Source organism: Fringilla coelebs, assembly GCF_963513975.1.
Source record: "Fringilla coelebs genome assembly, chromosome: 3".
NCBI classification, from domain to species: domain Eukaryota; kingdom Metazoa; phylum Chordata; class Aves; order Passeriformes; family Fringillidae; genus Fringilla; species Fringilla coelebs.
This window is the reverse complement of record NC_140030.1, coordinates 57,770,814-57,794,095: the sequence shown is the minus strand read 5'-3', so window position 1 is coordinate 57,794,095 and position 23,282 is coordinate 57,770,814. Positions and strand designations below refer to the sequence as shown.

Below are 23,282 nucleotides of genomic sequence, written 5' to 3'. Positions count from 1 at the left end.
GAGACACAGTCCTTGAATACACACTTTCATTGATGCTTTGGATATGACTCAGTACCTGGCAAGTTATTTTTGACTCTTATATTAGGATATAAAGCCTCAAATATCATATTATGCTAATGTGTAAAGATTTTCTTTTTTCAGTTCATAGAGAATGCTCTTGTATTTTTCCCTAACTTGTTCCAGCTATCAGCAGTCTGAATTTACCGTGGCTGCTGTAGTGCAGGGAATCCAAGAGTCCTGTAGTCAGTAATTAAAATGGAAAAGTATGTGATATCTTACTGCTGGCTCTTTGATTAGATATGGGATGCACTGGGTTTGAGAGGAATTCTCAGAGGATTTAAAATAAAGTAGCTGAACTGTTGTTGCCCCTTTCTCATCCAAGGACTGGAGTTCAGAGCTGAACAGGAATGGTTTCTCCTCCTGGGGGGATCTGGAGTATGATAATGCTGAGTGGTGCAGCACGTGTGACCTAGAGATTAAGGCAAACAAACCTGATGGGTGAAGCTTCTTATCAGTTGAGATTTGTACAAAAAGACAAATGCTTCCATGGGTCAGATAGGTGCACTAAATTTTCTGTGAGTTTTAAATAACAGAAATGCCTAATAAGTCACTGTGGCATCCTCAGTTTTCTGATGTGTTGATGAGTGTGTATTAATCTTACTGAAGTTTCCACTTAGAATAGAAAGGCAGCTGGGGAATCTGTTATGTTGCAAAAATCAAGTGTCCAGAAGATGCAGGCTGCTGCCAGTACCAGAAGAGGGATAGCTGAGCCAAGGTGACAACAAACATTTATTGAGTTGGGCTTTTTTTAACAGAGCTTGGCCCGAGTACCCTGATAGTAAGCCAGGCTGTCTGAAGATCTCCTGGCTCTAAACTGGATGACCTGGGCCTGCCTCAAAACTGTGCTGTGTCATGCAACTGACCACATTTCACTGCAGTCATACTGCCTGCTGTGAGGGGAAGGAATCCTTGCTCTGCCTCTGAACTGTGCTGCATTTGGTTTCTTTTCTGCTGTTACTCGGTTATTCCTGGTTATATTTAACCTGAGCCTCATGTTCCTTTTCCAGTTTTTAGACAGCTGGCTTTCTGATAGGCCTGTAGCTAGGTAGTGTGATCTTTCACTGAGTGTCTTGAGGATAGCTCTGCTTGGTTTCCAGCTTTTGACATATATGTGATGCCTAAAGGTACAGCTAGGCCCTAATAAGCACTGTTAGCATCTTTTGGTCAGAATACTGTAAGACTCTCAACCCCAATTTTGACCCTGAAGCTGGGGGACTCTACTGCTCTATTCCACTTAGACTTAGCACTTCTGCCACTGTTGTTGGGCAGAACGCTAAGGTGCAGTAGTGTCCAGCCTGCCAAAGTCATCTGAGAAATTTATTGGGCTGTCAAGGATAACATATCACAGGTGATAAACCTTAGTCAGGGTAGCCCTCACAGAGATTTGATGGGGAAGAATGGGTAATTGGGTTTTCAAGACAGGGAAAAATGAACTCGATATTACGTTCCACGAGTGGTTAAATCTGTTCTTCTCTTAGTCCCAAATATAGAACATGAACAGGAATTTAAGTTAGTTGTGCTCTTAGCCTTTAACTTGGTTATTTCAGGGACTGGTATCTAGATGGGGTGCAATTCAGACAATTTGAATACCAACTGACAGGCATTTTTGTCTTTTCAGTTACACTTGGGAAGCAATTGATGCAGACAAAGAGGTACTTTATAAAATAAATTTCTGTTCTGGTGTTGAAGAGTGTGGAATGACAAGTGCCGTCTGTGCGTATGACATCAAGACGAATACCCATCTGTCTGTAGGTAAGTATACAAGTCTTGTAGGTAGTTCAGAACCATGTTAATGGATGGTCTTATAACTGTTGCAAAGTTTGATGTGTTAGCAAAGATTTCCCTCCACTCCCCCCCCACCTTGGAGCTGTGTAAAACTTTGGTTTTTTGCAGATTGACTAGGGAGGTTTGGTAAAACATGATCTGATTGTACATAAAGACTTTATGGGACAGTGAAATGTGTCTTATGCTCTAGTTAACTGTAATCTAGTGTGAAAGTATGCAAGGCTACCTCTGGTACAATAAGTGCATCTACCTGTGGCCAGGTATGGGCTGTGCGCAACTCTGTAAATACTGAACACGAGATAGAGCTTGAGTTACAGCTCTAAGGTATACTCAGCATAGCCTGATGTAATGTCAGGTCTTTGTTCAGAGGCAGATTACTCTTTGTAATGCAATCTTGGGAGTATTGCTAAGTGTCTGGGGTGTCATCTTCAAGTTGTTCCACACAAGTTGTTTCCACAGGAAAGGAAGCTAATTACATGCAGTTCTCTGGTTGTGGTTACACTTGTGAAATCTGGTGTCAGCTTCAGTAGTTCAGATGTCCTTGGTATTCTGAGGAGGGGCGGACTTGTGCATGCTGATCTAAATATGAAACTGACATATTCTTCTACATGTACACGTGATTTCATCAGTCAGAAGCACCTTGTGCTCTGAACAATATTTTTTCATGAGTTCATGTGATTTATTTTCATGGATGTTTGTTGCTTTCAAGGTTGCTTTTGTGTTTGGGCTAACGAGACAATAATTTATGAGTGCTGTTCAAGAGGCTTTCTCATAGTTGACTGTAACTTCTAATAGAATAAAGTAATAGCGTTCTGAAGAGCAATATCTCTTCAGACTGCTTCATAGTATCTGCAGATCTGAAGTCTGATTTAACATGCTTGCCAATCTTGCCAGCCATTGGCAGACAGCTCTTAAAAGAAGCTATGATTCTTCATTGAATTGCTTAAGCTTGAACTGCCAGAATGTGGTGAGGAGGAAAGTTTCTTATCTGTATGCTAATGCACAGCAGCTAGTCAGCTTCCATTCTCCCCACACCTCTCTATTAACAGTAGAGATACTTTGGTTTCAGTCTATGGTTGATGAGTGCTTTTCAAACCAACTGATAATGTTGGGACCCAGAATCACTGAGTGCATGAATAAAGGTATATTGAGGCTCCAGAGTTCTCTGGGATGACTGGTTAGATTGCATTTGTATTCAAACTGCAACTGCATGTAGTGTACCATCTTCTCTGAGGAGTATGGCATGTTAGAGCGCTTGATGCTGTTATTCTTGTTGTACATTTTAGGAATGAAGCACATTTTTATTTCCTGCTGATGGGGGTCTCAGCTCATATGCTGTTGAGGCTTCAGTTGCCTGTGGGTTAGAAAAGAAAGCAGCATCTGAGCGTCTGTTTTAACATGCTGCTTTGGGTGAGACTGGAATGTGGCAGGTGGAGCGAGGTTGAGGAAGTCTGTTCTGCACAGGGAAGTGTGAGAACTAGAGGCTTGTGTAGGTTTTGTTCCACACCTCTTGTGGAGAGAGGAAGGGTGAACAGAGCTGGGTGGTGACTGAGCAGTATCAAATATTCCTCTGTATGCAAACCTTGAGTTCCTGAGTGCCTCTGTGCTTCTGAGTAGAAGAGGATTTAGCAACAGATATACTGTGGTCTTGCCAAAGCAGTTTGAAATGACTTTCAAAGGTTAAGCCAGGAATCTTGTTCGAGTGGGATATGTTTTTAACTACCCTGCAATAAAATGTGAAAACAAGGTCAGCAGTTAACACATTGAATTTTGTTTTTTTCTATGGGTCAAATTGTCCCAGTTTTTTCTTGGTCATGCCTCTAAATGCTTTGAAGCTTCATCACCATCACACTGAGTTTAATGATAACCATGCTAATGGGTTATCAAACTTGTTTGTTAAGAAAAAATAAAAAATCACTCCTAGTGAGAAAAGAGAAATCTCTCTGATCCAGGTCTAGGCAGGTGTAGACTCCTGGTTACCTAAACCAGCTAAACCACATACTTGTCTTCAAACAATCCAGGTGACATGAGGTTACCTGTATGCCAAAGCTGTGGGCTGATGAAGGACATTTATTTCAGGAGAGAAGGGCAGTTTGTCAACTGATAAATTTTGTTAAGTAGTAAGCTTTCTTCAAATATGGGCTTAATCAGTTCTCTTCTTCATTCTTCCAGAAAAAAAAAATGCAATGCAAGCAACTGTTTTGTTTTTTAAATATTAGCTGTGCAAGGGATGACAGCTATAGGACTGTTTGTTGCTCCCAGCTCTGAGGGGTGTTTAGGCCATATGCTCTGTGGCAGTAATCAGCCTGTATCCCAGGCCAGCCTTGTGGCTAATCTTAGCTGTGTGTCAGTGACGTACCAGGGTTTACATGGAGACCCCAAAGGTCTCTCCTTTGCACCTTTTTTGATTAATCCGGGAAGTTTTCAAGGATAGGCAGATATTCTGTTCATGAACATCAGTGAGAATGGAAATGACATGGTAGTTATTTAACTTCTCAGCTTACCATGATACCTAGTGACTCATGTGCCATGTACTTGGACTGCTCCTAGAAAATGGAGCTGTTACTTTAAGTGTCTGTTAACCTGATGGTGGAATGTGCACTTTGTCCAGCTGCTGTGGGATGAGTGGACATGAAATGATAGCTGCCACCTAAATGCCACTTTCTCCTGGACAACTTATTAGATACCTTCCACGAGTGCCTTTTTCCTGCCAAGTAGCTAAACAGATGGAGTCAATGAACAGAAGGTGTTGAGGACAGTACCTTTGGCACTGATTTAGCACAACTGTGTAATATGAAGTATTTGGTGCTAATTTCTGTGAACAGTACTGGCTGATTTGTAGTGTGTTGCTTTGTGGAAGTAACCTATCTCTGAAGGCATGAAGAAACATGAGGGATGATTGTAGAGAGAGCCTGAGGCTATAGTAAAAGTGGTTGCAGCTGTGGAAGGAAGCTGATCATGTGAGGGGCTGATATTCCTTGCCCTGTGAGCAAGGGTGTGATGAAGCATGTGCCACTGAAGAGACTTAGTAAGACTTTTAGCAAGTTCCCAAACTAATTGTAAGCATGTAAGGGGGAGGAAAGCATACGTGTTGGCCTGGAGTAAACAAGATTTACTGGCTAAACTTGTTTTTTCTTGACTATTACTTTAACTGAGAAAATTGGAATCAGCTCAGAAGTGCCTTTAACACAATGTACTGTGTTTTTAGCACAGGGAGAAGCTAGTGCTTACAGAGCACAAAGTCCTCAGATGGTGCTGCCGTAAGTTCCCTGCTAAATGGGAGCTTGTAACTATATACATTTATAACTGGAGAGGTTTTAAGTCACGTGCATATTGTTACTATATACATCTCTTGCCTAGAAAGTTGTGTTGGCTTCCTTCTGCTAATGTGTGGAAGAAAAGAGGACGCCTTGATAGTATCTTCTAAGCAATCATGTGATAAGTAACACTCTTGCTCTCAAAGCAGTATGTAGCTCTTCTGTTTAAGACAGCTGTGTGGCACTTTGGCTAGCATCAGTGCTGGAAGCTGTAGAATCTGAAGATGGCCTTTTGATAATACAGGAAATAAAAAAAGGCACAAACCACACGTATGATCTTTCTGCACAGTTTTTTGGCTTCTGCTCCCCTTCTGTTCTCTAGGCTGTATTATGTGGGTGCAGTGTAGTTTTCCTTGCCTTAAGTGAGGAGGTAACAGGCTTGGCAAAGTTCTTACAAGTGTATTTTTTAAAATGAAACCACATTTGGCCTAGGTGCAAAGCTGCTATCTGCAATGATTGCAGATTTGACTTGCTTTCTCCCTAGTGTAGACATAAACTAAAATGGAAAAGGGGGAAGCTGATCCAGGCTCACACTTTATAGCATTTTCTGTAGTTCAAACCAAACTCATTCCAGAATTAGTCTACTTCCTTAAAAAAAAAAAAAAAACAAACCAGGCTAGAGTTAGCATGTAAGGTTTAAAAGCAGTTGATGTTTAATATTAACCAAAATGGGCTTGAGCAGGAACATTTTCAGTGGCCTGAGCTGGTGCTCAGCATGACTTGAAATGTGCTCCACCTTTCCCGTTCGTGTCAAGTGTTGGGGAGGAGAGCAGTGTGTAGTGACAAAGCACTGCCCCTATTTGTCATGCAGCACGTGAGCTGTGCTAAAGGGGGTGGGGGATTTGCACTGAGGCAGTGGATCTGTGCTGGGTTTGTCTGCAGAGCGCACCAGTGCATAGGCACCAGTATGTTCTTCGTTAAGTAGATCAAAGATTAAGTGGAGCCAGCAATATGCACCTGCAGCCCAGAAAGCCAGCTGTATCAAAAGCAATGCGGCCAGCAGGTCGAGGGAGGTGCTTCTGCCCCTCCTTTTCCTCTGGTGAGACCACACCTGGGCTGCTGTGTCCAGTTTTGGGGTCCTCAGCACAGGAAGGACATGCCTGTTGGAGCAGGTCCAGAGGAGGGTCACAAAAATGCTCACAGGGCTGGAGCACCTCTCCTATTAAGACAGAGTGAGAGAGTTGAGGTTAGTTAGCTTGGGGAAGAGAAGACTCCAGGGAAACCTTATTGCAGCATTATAAGGAGGCTTATTGCAGGAGGCTTGTAAGAAAAATGAAGACTTAGCAGGGCCTATAGTTACAGGATGAGAGGTAATAGTTTTAAACCAAAGGAGGGTAGATTTAGACTAGATATAAGGAATGAATTTCTTACTGATGATGGTGGTGAGGCAGTGGAGCAAGTTGTCCGGAGAGGTTGCAGATGCCCCATCCTGAAAATGTTCAAGGTCAGGCTGAACAGGGGTCTGAGCAACTGATGGAGTTGAAGATGTCCCTGCTTATTGCAGAGGGGTCCCTTCTAAACCAAAACCATTCTGTGATAGACTCTCTCTCATCTTGTGCTGATGCTATTACTATAAATGGTGTAAAGGCTGAGAAACTGATAAATAGAAACTTGTAGGAGGAAGGAGTGAATTGTAATTGAAAGTAGTTGGTAACAGCTTTCCTTGTTCCTAAGGAGGCCACTGGATTGTAGTAGCACCTGCTGTTGTACTTTTATTTTAAAAGGTGTTTGCTAAAAACCTTTAAGAAAGTACAAGTGTGGCTAGAGAGTCACATACTATCTTAACTTGGATCTGATCTTCCAAATCAGAAGATCCTCAAAGATCTTTAGTTGTGCTGTCTTCAAGTGGGCTAGTATGTCTTGTGCTGCTCAGTAGCTGAAGCTAGGCCCTGTCTGTTGAGCTTCTATGAAGGTGTTGTATTATAACACCCTTTTTCCCCCCACCTTCTCATTTTTAAACCCTAGGTGAATTAGCCTTGCAAAAAGTTTCTGGAAGTCTTCTGGAGCTCAACACTACACGTAACTGCTTGCAGCAAGGCAGTGAACACCGAATTCAAAGCAATATTAACTTCCTGTGTGGGAAAACACTGGTAAGTCTAAATAATGTGCTGTTATCTTCAATGGAAATGACAAGTAGTTCTGACTTGCTTTTTAAAGAGACTTGCTGTGCTTTTGGATGTACTGATTACTGAACTTCACAACTTAAAGAAGAGCCAATTATGTTTTACTGTTAAGTTAAAAGTCATAATTTATTGTGGCTTTCAAAATTGACTTTCAAAAGATGTTGCAGGTCTGCAGTTTAACTCTGGTTATGGGCTTTTCTTTCTCTAATGTTTTTACGTGGTTGGCACTGTAGTATTTTATTAGCTTAATATGGAGGAGTGAGTCCACAGTGTGCAGGGTACCATAACAGAGTCAGCTGTTATTTAATTGTTGGCTGTGCCTTTGCTGTGAATCTGGCAGGACTGTTTAATAGAACAGTATAGAAGAAAATGACTGACCTCTGTTGTGGGGCAGCATAGTTGACAGCAGTAAGTCTTAGGCTTGGTCTGCACATTGTTGAACTAACAGTGCTTATACAGCCAGCTGGGCTTCTGAGGAAATAGTTGTTTGTGAGAAGGTGTTTGGAGATCCCTGAAAAGTTTCTGGGGGCCTGTGTGCATGCAGTTCACTTCAAAGTGCTTTTGGAGTTACACTCTCCACTCACTTCACAGATAGAGCTCACTACAGATTGTGATTGGTTCACGTATTTGTGTATCCGGGAGAGGTATTTATTGGTGCTGCTCTTGGCACTGACAGTGCTATTATTGCACACCCCCTCTTGGAAATCCAGCCAATTCAAACAAAGTGCCAGTGCAGCAGAGACTTAAAGCTTCTTGTTCTGTTTCAGCAGATGACTCTTTAAACTAAATTAAAAATTATTGCTCAACTTCAACTGTAACACCAGATCAGTATGATCTTCAGGCTTCTTCTGGCTAGCTCAGTTCTAATGTCTGTTCATCTCGTGACATAGTTAAAAGGATTTTGTAATAGTGTCTGGAGCAACTTGTTTTGTCCTCTTTTATGGCAGGGTTAAATGAGAGAGGTAATCAGTTTGTGTGCTAAACTGCTTCTAGCTGAGGTGATGGAGAGCCAAGTGAAAAATTGTGTTCACTGATAGACATTCAGTTGAACATCCAGTCCTGAACCATGGTAAAACCCCCATCTTGGAATATATACAAATGTGTATAACATGAGCCTATAAAAATGGGCAGCTCAGGTCAGGGATATTCTTTCTGTGTAGCAGAAGAGGCTGCTAATCAGTTGTTTCTGTAGGATAAAAGGGGACTGATAAACCATACATTGCCTCACTGTGTTAACCAATTTATATGCATTTCTCTTGATGTCTTCCTTTCTAGTAAGCAAATATGACTGGTGCTTCTGTCATTATCAGCTGACATAGTGAGCACTTCTAAAAGATGGAATACAGTTACTGAATATTAGGACTGGATATGTTGAGTATTGGTGCAGACTGTGGATTTGGCATCCTGCATCTTCCTGAGGGGCCCAGCAAAGCTGTTGTATAACAATCTTGCTGTTAACAAGTGCCATTAAGAAATTGTATGCCTTGTTCACTGATGTGCTGTATTCTGTTTTTCGTAATCTCTTGAATAAGCTTCTTAATGTCTACAGATGTAAAATAAAACCAGTCTGTTTTTCAAAGCATTATTTTTTTCTTACTTAAAATAGGGGACCCCTGAATTTGTAACAGCAACAGAGTGTGTGCACTATTTTGAATGGAGGACCTTTGTGGCTTGCAAGAAAGACTTGTTTAAACCTGTGAAAGAGGTAATCTATGTACTATCCATGCAGAAGTTACTCTTTACATATGTGACAATTTTACTCTAATTACCTGCCCCCACCCCAGATTAATCCAAACAACCTCCATAAACCTATGTTTTTCACAGGTATGTAAAGCATAAATGTTGCAAGTTGGTGGAGCTGAGAATTTTAAATAACTCCTGAACCTCTTCTGTGCATTGGGTAGCTGTTTTATAGTAAAGCTCTTTTAAAAGCTGGAGCAAATGAGTCTAACTTTGGATGCCTCATTTTAATCAGCATGTCGAGCTTTGAGCTTCCAGAAGTAAAAAAACTTTTCCAAATACTAACTGGCCTTCATATATTCCTGTTCATAACTTCCCTCTACTTGTGTAGCATGGTTTGCATGTAATTTTTTTCTTGTTGTTCTAGGTCCCTTGCTATGTGTTTGATGAAGATCTCAAGAAACATGACTTGAGTCCTCTCATCCAAGTTTCAGGACACTACTTGGTGGATGATTCTGATGATGATTCCTTGTTCATAAATGTCTGCAGGGATATAGGTTTGAATGGTTGTTTATGTCACCTGCCAGTGTGTAAATTTCTTGTAAAGTGGTTCTTTGCTATTGTCTCCATTAAGAGATGTCCTAAGTCCAAAGATCAGTATTTCAAGACTTAGATATTTATTTTGAACTCCCTACTCTCCAAGTATTGAGGTGTTCAGAGATAGGCCCCTTCTGGATGTGCAAGTACTGTTAGTACAGTTTAAATCACTTTTTCTGAGTGGGAGAGGACAGCTTGTCTTGTGTCTGTGTTTGCTGCCACATAGGACTAGTGTTGTTCACAGGAGTTCATGTGCTCCAGGTTTATTCCTTTGGACTCCAGGTTGTTGCCCAGTTCCTGATAAATGTCCTGAGATGCGTCTAAGTGCATCTAAGCACTGTTTAGGTGCTTGCCTAAGTACTGGTGCATAGCTAGCACTTCACTCTCAGTTGAGAGCTGTATGTATAAGGAATTAAACCAGCAAGAAACTTGCTGAAAAGGTTCATTTAGCTGTATACTCCCACTGTGATTTTTACTTAGTAGTTAAATATGTGTTTTGTACCCCTGTTAAGGGTTTAATGGTTCTAGTTTTAGTGAGAGGTCTGTTCTTTTAAACATCTCACTAGTATGAAACTTTTTCCTCACAGCTTTGAATTAGATGGTTAATAAGAAACAAAGAAGGGGAGGAGTAAGGAGGAGTTACCCCTGACTTGGTTGTGGGGAAAAAAAATACTTGGCACACTTTTGGAAGTTTTCAAAGTCCTGTGTCCCTAGCAGCTGTAGTAGCAACTAGCTGCAGCTTTTTTTGTCAGGAAGGGTGAATTTGCTGTCCCCAACCAGGGCAGCACGAATTACCACAAGCACTGTAGGTTTTGTCTTGTCAGTTTTACATTCTAATGTAGCCTATTTTTAGAACTATTTTTAGAAGAACTCACAGATGAAATGGCAAGATACTTCAGGTAGAGCAGGGCTTAGAAACTGAGTCCTATAACTTCTTTTCTATGTGCTATAACCAGGAGGTTCAAGTGGAGAGACCAGAAAGTGCCCTGCTGGCAGTGCTGCTTGCTTGATACATGACGGTTTGGCATATGATGTTGGCCATCCAAAGGAGCAGCTGAAGCTTCAAGACAAAGACAGGTATGCAATTTTTGTGGTAAAACCTCTGTGGGCACTTCAGTCATCTGGCCTGGAAACAATGCTCTTGGTAACAGCTGAGTCTCCTAAAATGTAACATTAATACCTCTTCAGTGTTGCAGCATTAGCAGAAAACTGTCCAAAAATACTGTCAGAGCAGTCTGTCCTGTGGTACTGCCATAACAGATCAAATTTTCTCCTTTGTTGTGAGAGACTCCTTTTTACAGAATTGCAGAACTCATAGAAGCAAGGGGTGATTAGTGCTCTCGGCCCACGGGCAGCAGGGTAAGATTTGGTCCTGTCTGTCTACTGTCTGTGAGCCCACAGGCTAAATGCATTTGGCTCACTCTACTTCCCAGGAGTACTTGAACAATTGGGAATAGGACCAGATGTTGCCTTTCTGTGGTGCGGCTCATCTGGAGCCAGAATGTCACTGCTCTGGGAGCTGTTGTCTTCTGCCTGTTAAACTGCATAGAATAATAATGCATAGCTGGGAAGTTGTGCTGATGGTCCTGTTCTCTCGTCCAAGTCATCTTGCTATTTGTCTCCCTGTCAGATAGTTACCATGTTTTATTCTCCTTCTCCTCCTTCACCTGCTCTCACCCAGTTGCCTTGCTCCTGTCAATTTGCTGATGAGTTCATTTTGCTATTAATTCTGGGGGCAGAATGGAAAGAGTTTATATGTAGAGAGGTGATAAAGTACAGGAATGTGGCAAAACTTCAGTGGATACTGCTTTCAAAAGTTGCAAGAACATTTGCCATACCTGCTCTCCAGCAGTAGTTTTGAGAGCAAAACTGTGATTATCCTGTGATTATCAGGTAAATTCTTGCTACAATGAGTCACAAGGCATTCAGCCTTAAGTAGGGTACCAGAAGATACTGTATTAAGTAATTTTGCTGAGATTATTTTAATTTTTATTTTTCATTAACTCTTAAGAATAATGGAATGAGGATCTCCCTAAAAGTTGCTTTCAGGAGCAGGGCTGCATTGGTATATTCTGTCAGAGTGTCTAGCAAAGATTGAGCATTTCAAGAATATCCTTCTTCTGTAGAGTGTGGTGTCTTAACTGTCTTTTTGGTTTGTTGTTTTCTATTTCTAGGCTTGTATTGAGTTATGAGAGACAGTACAAGCGTGATGAAGAAAGGCCAGGCTTCTGCCTAGGCCACAATCCAGCAGTGACAATCACTTTTGTTTGCCCATCAAAGAGGGGAGAAGAGGTAACTTCAGTGTTTTAATTTGTATTAACTGCTTGGTATTTAACTTTTGTGTTTTATTAGTTATTTTTATTCAGATCTGAAGAGAGCGTAAGTATTCCTGGCTTGTAGCTTGTGAAGAGTGTGAGATTCTAGATGTGCTCTTAAAGTCTTCTAGAACTTAAGAAATAACAAGAACCTGAATAAAATTTCCCCAGGAGTGTGTTGTTTCTTGTACTGGTGCGTTTGGTTGTCCCTTTACAGGTTCAAGACTTATCTCTAAGCATGGGATGGATTTAGTGTAGAGTTAATCCTGGGCACATTGGCCCAGAACTTTGCTTGCTAATGAGCACTCTTCCTCTTCAGTCAGGCTGGGCATGCTTGTAGCTGTTGCCTGTTACTTGGTTTCTTTATTAATCTGTTCTTCCTCAGGGAAAAAAAGTAGCTAGTGTCACTTCATGGCAAGAGTCTGTCACTTACTAAGCAGGCTCATGAATTCTTTTTAACTAAAATCTGTAGTGTTCAGCAACAGCTCAGTTTGTGCAGGATGCTGTTTTAGCCTAACTTGAATGCAATGTGACAGTCACTTCAAAGTAAAGCTGGGTAATTTCAACAACCTACACTGCTTGAATTGGGCAATTGCTAGTGCTCTGCCATTTCATATAGTCATGCTTTTTGTTGCAGGTTAGTGAAGAGGGAGCTCTTGTCTGGCTAATTTTTGGTTTAATGTTTAGTCCCTCATATGACCTAGATAGGTACACACTTCACTCTTGTTGCTGCAGAAATAAACCTGGCTCTTTTGTACTGTCTCTTTGTACTACCTTGCTTTAGCTATACACTCTTGTAGGATCACTAGTATTACTGGTGATACTTGTGCCTGTAATTTACCTCATACCTGTGTATCTGCCAGTTGTTCCAGTGGCAGAAATACAGATTTATGAAACAATTTGAATTTCAACAATTTTAATAAAGTGCTTCACTTTAAAGTGGGGAAAACCAAGATTATTGGACGTGCAAAATATATCATGACAGATATTCCTGGACGTGCAAAAATATATCATGACAGAAAACTCATCTGACAGAATTGTTAGCTAAAGAGTTCTCAAGTATCCATGTTTTGATTTGGACTGAGGGACTCAAAGTTGCTAAAACACCAATCTTCTTTGCCTTCAGAGAGCATTTGACCTCTATTTCCTGCATTGAGGACTTCACTGAGGCAAACACAATCCAGGCCATTTGGGCTCACATCTTTGCTTTTTCAAGCACATTAAGAAAAAGTACTTTTAAAAGTGCCATTACTTTTGCTGTCTTTCTCCTAATGTCTGATGCTTTACTTCTGCTTAGACTTATAAGAGTTTGCTACATCATTTATAAGACCTGTTTTATTTCTTCCCAACACCTATTTCTGAGAGGCCAGAAACAATGTTTACACATCTTTGCTAATTTAGAGGTGAAGTAGTTGTTACTGATCTTAGAGGAATGTGATACTGTTGCTTTAAAGATTATATTTCAAGTAAGCCTACTTAAAATTTATTTTCTGTTCACTTCTGTTTTAGAGTTCAGGTCCCAAACTTACAGCAAAAACCAATTGCCGGTATGAAATTGAGTGGGTTACTGAGTATGCCTGTCACAGGGATTACCTGGAGAGTAAGAACTGTCAACTGACTAATGAGCAACATGATATCTCTATTGATTTAAGTCCACTTAATCAATTTTCAGGTAAGCTCAGTATCTTTCTTTTGTTTTTGTGGTTTTTACAAGCCAGTGTTGCTTTCCCTTATTTAGCGACAGTAAAAATGTCCTGTGTTGATATTTGGAGTTTCATGTCTGTTGTGATGTGTGTTAAAATGCTGTTTTTTTTTATTCATTCAGAATATGTCACACCATATGCAGCCAAAGATGATAAAGAGGAGTATTACTATTACTTGAATGTGTGTGGGAAAACCACTGCAGGTAACTGCAAGGATGATACAGGATACATTTCATCTTGCCAAGTAAAACTTTCAAGTAACCAGCAAAAAGTGGCAGGAAGATTTGCAAACCAAACCCTAAGGTGTGTAAATGCTCTTCAGCCCTGCTGATTGGTCTGATTGGTCTATTTCCTGCTTTGATGCTTACTTACCTGTCACGTAATCAACAATTGATACAAAATGCAAGCATTTTTTGTCACTTTTTTTGTCAGAAAAACTGTAACAGCATGGCAGGATAGCATTAGCAAACGAAGGAGCCGGGGAGGTTGGCAGAGGCCTTTGGCTAGACAGGAACACTTCCACTGACTTTGTTGTCCCAATTGCAGATTGTGGTGCACTGCCTGTTGTCCTCCTTTTTACATATTTTACATGTAAACCAGTATCAGAAGAAGCTGATTGCCAAATGGCATATAGGGATAATAGTTTGCATGAGGTTGTAAAGCAGAGATTAATTCATGTGGATATGATCTTCCATTTTGTCTGTGACAAGTTAGTTGCAGTGATGTTCCAGGAAGTATAACTTCCTTCTCTTGCAGAAACAGCCACACAATAAACTAGTGGGAATAAATATCCCACCATACCTAGGGGAGCTTTCGAGCATTCTTTAATTTCTATAGAAATTAATGAAAAATGATCAGAAAAATCAGTGGATGCAAACCTTCGTTGCTGTAGAAATGTCATTATTGTTGTTCAAATAGCATTTGTTTTCCCTTGGAGTGAGACAATTATTAATTGACCAAGAATGTGACTTCTGTTATGTGAAGAACACTGTGTGGTTGTCTGACCCTATATTTCTATCTAAAACTGACTTCTTCCTCAGATACTCTGATGGGGATCTCACTTTAATTTATCCAAATGGGGATGCATGTAGTTCCGGCTTTCAGAGAATGACTGTCATAAACTTCGAGTGCAATGAAACAGCAGGTGAGTTTAACAAGCTGTGACAGCTCTACTCAACATTTGAATCCCATGCTTGCTAGTAGACCTTATGCTCAAATGAATGCTTGCTTAGAGCCACAGTTAACACAGGAAATAAATATTGTTACATCAAGCAGTAATTTTGATGGCTGGCAGGATGTGCTGTGTAGTAGCACTGCTAGTCTAAATTTACACTGATGACTGAGAAGATGGAAGTATAAAAGAGCCTTTTTTTCTTAGCCAGCGGTTAAAAACCAGAAACACAAGTCCTGTGCAGCAAAAGGACTTTTTGTCTTTCTTGCTCACACTAGTCCTCAAGTCTCCTTGCTTTTTATCCTTCCCCCACGAGAAACCTCATATGTGTTCATCTGTTTTCCATGTTAAGGTAATGATGGTAGAGGAACTCCAGTATTCACTGGTGAAGTTGACTGCACCTACTTCTTTACTTGGGATACAAAATACGCATGTGTTAAAGAGGAAAAAGATCTCCTTTGCAGAGTTACTGACAAGAGAAAACACTATGACTTGTCGCCTCTTATCCGCAGTTCAGGTATGTCAATGAAAACTAGCTTTCAGTGACTTCTGCAGTCCTGAGTTTACATGCCATTTCCAGTGCAATTCTTTAGCTGAGTATTAGCCAGCTTTTGTTGTTCATAGTGTATTTCTGGGATGCTGGTGTTTGCTTCCCTCATTCCAAACAGACTGAGTGCCTTAGCTGCCGTGTCCGTGACTGCCTTGGTTGCGGCCATTATAAGTGGTTTTCAGTCACAGAATCACAGTTTGGGTTCAATGGGGCCATTAAAGATCATTTAGCCTGACTCCTCTGTCATGGGCAGGCACACCTTCCCCTAGACCAGTTTGCTCAAAACCCCATCCAGCCTGGCCTTGAACACTTCCGGGGAGGGGGCATCCACCGTCTCTCTGAGCAGCCTGAGCCAGTCAGGATCCACCATGGCACAGCAGCTTCCACCCAGTGGCTTGTGCAGAGGAGACACATCCAAAAATGGCAGGATTTGGCAGCTATGGCTTCAGGGGACAGATGCAGGTGGTAATCTCAGCTGGTGGGGGAATGGAGCAGAAATCAGGGCTTCTGTGTGCCAGGGTATGCTCTGAAGGAGAAGTCATCACACAAATGTGGGGTACCCTATAATAAAAGACATTTTGGCATGGAGATGCTGAAACAATTTAGCCAGATGACTTGTTCTTAATGACCCTCTATATTTCAGAGTTAGCCCAGAACTGGGAAGCTGTGGACAGTAGCTTTTCAGAGGTAGGAAGGAAACATTACTACATCAATGTCTGCCATAAGGTGTTGAAGAGAGGAGGAGCTTTCAGCTGTTCAGATGGTGCTGCTGTTTGCTCTGTAGGTGAGTGAGAGGTTTTTGTTGGTGGTGTTTTTGGATTTTTTTTTTTTTTTTTGTTCACTGTTTTTTTAAGCCTCTGAAGGCTTGGCACTTCCTGTGTAAATGGGGTTGGTTTTCCTGAGTGCCTTCATTTGTTCAAGGAAACAGAAGTTAGGAGCATGTTTCTTTTGTGATCTTAGAGATGTTTGAAGAACCAATGCGCAGCTTTTTCTAACTAAAGAACCATAGACTTTGCAGCATGGTTTGGCAAGGTAAAATCAAACTCCTAATGATGTTTTCTCATTAACTAGACAAGTGGAAAGTCTTAGTATCTAAGAGAAGCTTCACTTCTTTTCAGAGAAACAAAAGTTCTGTATTTCCTGTTTTTACAGATAAGCAAAACAACAGTAAGAATCTTGGAACATTTGTATCTTCTCCAAAAAAGGTTGGAGAAAATATTCAACTTGTCTATTCAAATGGAGACAGCTGTCCTTCTAAAGAAAGAGAAAAAATCCAAACAGTCATCACTCTAATATGCAGACCAGGTGAGAACATCCACACCCTGTTCATTGATCCAGTCAAAAACTAAAGGTCATCTAATAAGCCCAGACATGAGTGCTAAATATTAGCATGTGCTAAATATTAGCATGTCTTCTATCTCTTTCTGTGCCAAAGCTTGAAGCATCAGGGTTTGTTTACTTGGATGATGGCAATGTAATTGCAGGTATTTAGTTCTGTTTACCTTTTATGCAAGAACTCTTTAAAAACTCTTGAAATAAGATTCTTCCAAACATGATTAAAGTATGCTTAAGTGTTTAAAACTCCACAAATATCTGGAAACAATACAAATATCTGGAAGCGCTTTCTTTCTCTAGTTGTCTTGATGGGAAAGACTAGTTCTGAACTGAGATCAAATACTTTAGTCTTCTTTTCCAACAAATGTGGTTTGTATCTAAACTGCTGTCAGTTTATGAAAGGCAGAAACATTTGCAGAAGTTATATTGTTCATGTTGATTATAATAGCCTGCTAGTTAACTGTCTCCCAGGAAAATGGAAAACCTGTGTTCCTTTACCTCAGCCTGAGGAACTTGGAACTTCCAAGTGTGCTGGCTGTTAGGATCAGATTATGCACTATTTGCTAATACAACTATAGCTTTGTAGTAAAACACCAGTTTTATATATCAAACTAGACAGTTTTTCAAATATTGTGATAGTTCTCAGGAGCAGATCAAGCCCTGTGTCTTTACTTCTGGGGTAAACTTTTATTTTTGGGGAGGAGGATGCAAAGACTGTGAAAAATATTTTTGGTTCCATTTTCAAAGAAGAGGTACTTTAACAATTACCTTGGCTTTTGAGGAGAAATTAGTTTCTTAGGTGTAGATTCCTAGCTCCTGTTGGCAGCCTGGTTTCTGTATGTGTAACACATTATTCTTGTGATACCAGGTGATCTAGAAAGTGCTCCCATCTTGATGGCAGAGCTGGAGTGTTCATATGCATTTGAGTGGTATACTGCTGCTGCGTGTGTCCTGTCTAAAACTGAAGGAGATGACTGTCAGGTGTCTGATCCTCAAGCAGGTATGTATTTCTGTTCAGCAAATCTAAAGGTCATTAGGGGTAGAACTTATGCCACAGCAAGTAAGTCCTCATGATACCTGAGAGCAAAGTGAGTTCAGCCACAGTTTTAAGTATGTGCGTATGGAAGATCAGAACAGCATGAGCTTAATACTCCCCTAGTGAATGTAGGAAAATAGATGTAATGTGTATTTTACTGAAGTAGATGTCTCTGTATAAGAAACCATGCTTTTACTTTGTCCATTTTATTTCTGGAACAGTAATAATATAGAAGGAGACTTAGCCAGGGGAGGTGAACTAGCCAGGTGACTGACTGAATCAAAACCTGTGAGAGATATCAGGACAAAATTGAACTGATACAGTTTATTCCTTCCTGATCAGGCTTCTCTTTTGATTTATCACCTCTGGCCAAGGCAAAAAGTTTCTATACAGTTACTACTGAGGAGTACTTGTTTTACATAAGCGTGTGTGGCAGTCTGCCTGAAGACCGGTGTCACACAAAATCGGCAGCTTGCCAAGTAGCACGAAGGTGAGTAACTCATTCCCTTGTCTGTAAGGGAAGATCTCTTGTTGCATGATGTGTTGCTGTCGGTGTGCAACAATGAACAATTTGCATGGAAAGTAATTACTGGGCTACCTGCAGTAGATTCAGGTAATTAGCATATAATTTGCAGTAATTACCCTGCCAGCTGTTTCAAGCCAAATGCACATATATGTAATTTTGCTTACAGCTAACTTGTGAGATGGATTGTGGCCATTGCTCTCCCTTTTGTTATCCATAGGGACTATACTCTCTCTAACTGCTGCAGCTGTATTAAGGCAATCTATAATCCAGAGATTGAGGGTCAGCTCTGTTCCAAGTGCTGGCCTAAAGAATGTGAGCTTGCTGCACTTGGGATGAGCTGGGACTGCCTTAGGTAGTGGTGAAGCCCAGAGCTTGGAATGTTGTACCATATGGCCTCAGGTTGTGCCAGTGAATGTTTAGGTTAGACAGTAGGAAAAATTTCTTCATGGAAAGGGTTGTCAGGCATTGAAGCAGGCTGCCCAAGGAAGTGGTGGAACTGCCATCCCTAGAAGTGTTCAAAAAACGTATGATATGGACTTGAGGATGTGGTTCAGTGCTAAAGATTTGGTGGTGGTGCTAAGTTGATGGTTGGACTTGATCTGGGAGGTCTTTTCCAACCTTAACAATTTTATGATCTCCCTTACTAAATGGGCTGTTCCAGGTATGGTCCCAATGTGTACTGCTGCTCTGACAGCATCACTGCTTTTGCCTCCTACAAACTATGTCTGAGATAGCATCAGAAATACCTGTGCATTTCGGGTTCCAGGTCAGCCTGCTGCCAGAGATGGCGTACTTGGCTCTCTCTTGGCCAAGGACAGTTCACTTCAGACCCTAGAAATGTTCTTCAGAGGAACATGATGGAGCTAAGTCTGCTGGAGTCAATGTTAAGTCAGTGATGAAGCACTCCTGAACCAAAGCTGATACCTGGCAGAGAGCTGTTGTGCAGAGCTAGGTCTTCATTGTCCATACGTAATCGGATGAGGTCAGTTTGACCCCAAGATGAGGGTGTCTGCAGTTTGAGGGTGTCTGCAGTTTGACTTCCACTTTGAGGAATGAGAACTTGATGGTATTGTCACCCTTTTAGAGACAGGAGCATTCAAGTTTTCTAGATATCTTAGCAATATGTAACTTCCTTTCCTGTTCATGTTTTAAGTTTCCTTTTGGCAGCATTCTTTTTATCCCAGCTCACTGAGGTCTAATCGACCTTATTTAATTATTAGGCCTTATTATGGTGTCTTGTATAAACGTAGGTGGTTTCTATTTCTAAGACTTCTCTTAGAGACAATTTTGAATTCTGTTCACTCTCAAAACTCGCTTTTTCTTTTCTAGGAATGATCAGTCTTGGAGTCTTGGACTACCCAGTTCCAAACTTTCCTATTATGATGGCCTGATTCAGTTGACCTACAAAAATGGTGCAGCATACAACAATGAGAATAAAACACAGCGCTCTACCCTCATAACTTTCCTGTGTGACCATGATGCTGGAATAGGTCAGCCTGAGTATCAGGTAAGAAGTTCTATATGAAGAAAGGAAGGCTCTCCATCCTAAAATATTGACAACAGCTACTAGGTCAGTACAAGCTGGGTGTTATGTGTGAAAATACCCAGTATCTGTAAAGCAGACTAAAATAAACAGTTATTTCTCTTGATCTATTTGACTTTTGTTGCAGCCATAAAGCTTTCCTAGACCAGTGAACAGTAAGCTGTTTACTTGAATCCAGATTCTTACCTCACTCTCCTCTAGTCCCTCAGCCATGTAATTAGTGCTTTTGATTGTCTTGTATTTCTAGCTGGGAAAAAACCAAACTGGCTGAGAAGTAACAGGTGGTAGGACTGTGTACACAGCAGACAGTGGTTTAACAGAACCAGAGCAGGTTTTTTTGGCAAGAGCATTTTTGGTGACACAGGGAATGACAAGATCTATAACAAGAGACCCACACAAATCAGTCTGAGAAGATATATCCCAAAACAAAGGGGAGATACCAAGCTTGACATATAAAGGAGTAGCTGTGAATCACAAAGTTGTCAGTGTGAAAAGCCTCTCTTACCTATTCTGCTCATTTGTAGAAAGAAGATAACTATACCTACAACTTCAGGTGGTACACTGAGCATGCTTGTCCAGAAATTCCACTGGAATGTGTTGTGACAGATCGCAACACCATGGACCAATATGACTTGTCAAGGTAGGAAGGGACACATGCAATGTAACTGTGCTATTCTCATTTGGTGTTCTGGCTGAAGTTGGTTTCCTGTGGTGACAGCACCTGAAGCTTCACCTGTTGCAAAGGTCTTGACTGTGCAAGTATGTTGAAATCCCTCTAGCATGTTGGCTTGCCTCCTAGGATGTAAACTGACTTTTTGGGATGGTTTTATTTATAAAAACATATTACCTGGTCAACTGTGCTCTGTGTCCCAGGAATATTCTTTCTAATTGTAACACTTAAAAATGAGGGGGAGAAGTTATCTGGGAATGCCTTAGGGTTGCTCTGTTTCTTGAGACTGAGAAAGCTGGAGAGAGCCTATGAAGCGTGTGTGTGTCCTTAGAGCAGAACTTTCTCTTTCTGCTCAGATTAGCAAAATCTGAGAAGAGAGGTGAAAACTGGTATGCCATGGATAATTCAAGACCCAGTGAGCGCAAGAAGTACTACATAAACGTCTGTCGACCCCTGATTGCTGTCCCAGGATGTGACCGGCGAGCATCTGTCTGTCAGATGAAATATAAGCATGATTCTGTGAGTACCATCCCAACTCAGAGCTGGTTTGCCATGTGAGACTAAAACAGACACAAGTGAGATTAAAACAGCTGTGTGAATTCTGAGTCCTTGTGCAAAGGGATATTCTGTGTACCATAATGGTTGCATAACCATAGCAAAATGGTAGAGCTCTTGTCCACCTCTTTAAATAACAAAGCTTTAATTTTTACAAGTGTACCAATGTCATCTTTGACACTTATGATTTTTTGCTATGTGTTTCAGAGGCAGACAAGCTGCATCTCTTTTGTATGAATTGTTGGAGTCTCAGACTGCTAGGAATACACATTTCTTTAGGAACAGACTGTCCTCCTGGATATTTTGTCATGCTTCTGGCTTGTTTTAGATTGAACTGTGGAAAAAAAATTTTTAAAAATTCTTTGTTGCATCCCTGCCCTCCCTGAGCTTGTTTTGGATCTGAAGAGTAGATTAGGCAGATGTTGCCAAGCAAATAAAAGAAGAAACAATGCTGGTGGTTGTTATGGGCTTCTACTTCTGTATTGCCCACAAGTTATCATGGAAGTGATAGCAGCTGACAGGCTGAATCGACCCATTGCCCACTGCCTGACTTCATTGCTGTTCATAGCTGTAGAGAAAGCTGAACTTGAGGCTCACAAGCTGTCCTAGTTCCTTCTATCAAACAGAGAACACGTTCCCCTCTTACTGTTAAAGGGAATCTGTTAGTGACTGAAGCCAGTCATTACCAACGTGGCACTAGAGAGATAATTATTAGTCATTCCCTGTGCTTGCAATAGGTCTTGTTGTGCAATGCTGCTTCCTTTACGTGTAGAGACACTTTAGGGCTTTATTACTTTGCTGCTTGAGATAGTGGAGTAAAAGGTGAGCACATTGGGTCAATCTAAAGTTGTTAAAAAAAATTTAAAAGGGCAGAAGTCTGTGGACAGCTGTTTTGGAGGTATAGTTCCTTGCTGCTATTGACTTAAAGTAGTTTCTTAAAACTAGGAAATGCCAGTTATGTTGAAGTGACAATGACTTCAGACTTTGGTAGTAGTACCTACTGTCTCTCTACTGCTCAGTTTCTGTCAGTGGTTTTTAGCCTTAGGTTAGCATGGCAGATCCCTAAAGTCAATGCTGAGAACACCTGGAGGCTTCCACATATTGTTTTAAAGAGCTCTACAATAAATTCTACCTACTGCAGAAGACATAGGCATCCCTGAATCGCTAAGCTGTGTAGCCTAGGAGATGCAGATGGGTGTTCTAAGGTACTACAAGCACCTTATTGTACTAAAAATAAAAACAGCAAAAATGAAACTGTACCTGGTTGAGGAGGTTGTGTGTTAAATATGTGAAACTTAAATACAGAATGGGAGAGAAATGTTGAGAGCTTCATCGTCTTCAATGCTCCTAACCTGTGTACAAGAGTACTATAATAGGTATCTTCTTTTTGATTGTATCTATTTTTTAAAAAGTTGTTGACATGCTTTTCTTTATTTCTAGGCTTCTTATTCTGAAGTCACTTCTATTAGTAATCTTGGTGTTGCCAGCAAAGAACTAGTAATTGAAAGACCTGGACATGTTTCTCTAACCTATGCAAATGGCTCTGTGTGCATCAATGCTGATGGAAAGACAACTACCTATACCACCACCATCCACTTTGTCTGTTCCAGGGGCACTCTTGTAAGGACAAATGATCTTCCAGTTGTTATTTCATCATAGTAGGTTTCTCATCCTATAACATGAAGCCACATGAAGATGTGTAGTGTATAGCAGATTCATGGCGAGGGAGACTTCTTGAGGGTTTAAAATTGAGATGTAAAACCAAAACTGATTTAGATGCTAGAGGAGCACGTGTCTGTGTATTTTATCATAAACAAGAACTAGATAAAAACTAACAGCCTTGCTGAACAGTAGTATTTCAGACTAGTCTAATTAGCATGAAAAATTAATGAGTACTTAAAACAATAAACATTGTGGACATTCTTAAGCAGAAAAATATTGTAATGTGCATCCTCAGGCTTAGGTTCTGCATTCTCCATAAATTGTTGATTCTAGAATTCTTAAATCTGTAGAGCTTTTTGGGTTGCAACTCCACATACTGAAGATTAGATTGAGGGAATTATTAGATTTAAGCTTGTGTAGACCTGTTCTTCTTGGTTTTGTGAATCTGCAGGTCTTGTTCTCCCACTACCCACATGATCTTTAGCCCAAGAGGTGTGGTGAAAAATCTGACATGGAGCAGTTACAAACTGCTTTGCTTTTGTCTGAAAGCACTGACATGAAGTGTACATGAAGTGTACATAATTAATATTCCTGTTACCTTGTTACCTCACCTAACAGATTTGTTTCTTTGCTTTTGCCTTTTTTTTTTTTTTA

The 23,282-nt window shown here is 40.7% G+C and overlaps 1 protein-coding gene across 1 annotated transcript in view; it reads left to right on the top strand.

Annotated features, from left to right (window-relative positions):
• Positions 1-23,282, top strand: part of IGF2R (insulin like growth factor 2 receptor) — a 56,122-nt gene that overhangs the window by 6,000 nt on the left and 26,840 nt on the right. Inside the window, exons 2-19 of the mRNA XM_084202887.1 lie at positions 1,679-1,812; positions 7,128-7,252; positions 8,892-8,990; positions 9,393-9,522; positions 10,519-10,639; positions 11,737-11,854; positions 13,387-13,549; positions 13,703-13,883; positions 14,621-14,724; positions 15,104-15,268; positions 15,945-16,085; positions 16,454-16,606; positions 17,505-17,636; positions 18,015-18,162; positions 19,528-19,705; positions 20,266-20,381; positions 20,768-20,930; positions 22,407-22,586. Coding sequence (XP_084059013.1) covers positions 1,679-1,812; positions 7,128-7,252; positions 8,892-8,990; positions 9,393-9,522; positions 10,519-10,639; positions 11,737-11,854; positions 13,387-13,549; positions 13,703-13,883; positions 14,621-14,724; positions 15,104-15,268; positions 15,945-16,085; positions 16,454-16,606; positions 17,505-17,636; positions 18,015-18,162; positions 19,528-19,705; positions 20,266-20,381; positions 20,768-20,930; positions 22,407-22,586 — 2,551 coding nt within the window. The remainder of the gene's footprint in view (positions 1-1,678; positions 1,813-7,127; positions 7,253-8,891; positions 8,991-9,392; positions 9,523-10,518; positions 10,640-11,736; positions 11,855-13,386; positions 13,550-13,702; positions 13,884-14,620; positions 14,725-15,103; positions 15,269-15,944; positions 16,086-16,453; positions 16,607-17,504; positions 17,637-18,014; positions 18,163-19,527; positions 19,706-20,265; positions 20,382-20,767; positions 20,931-22,406; positions 22,587-23,282) is intronic.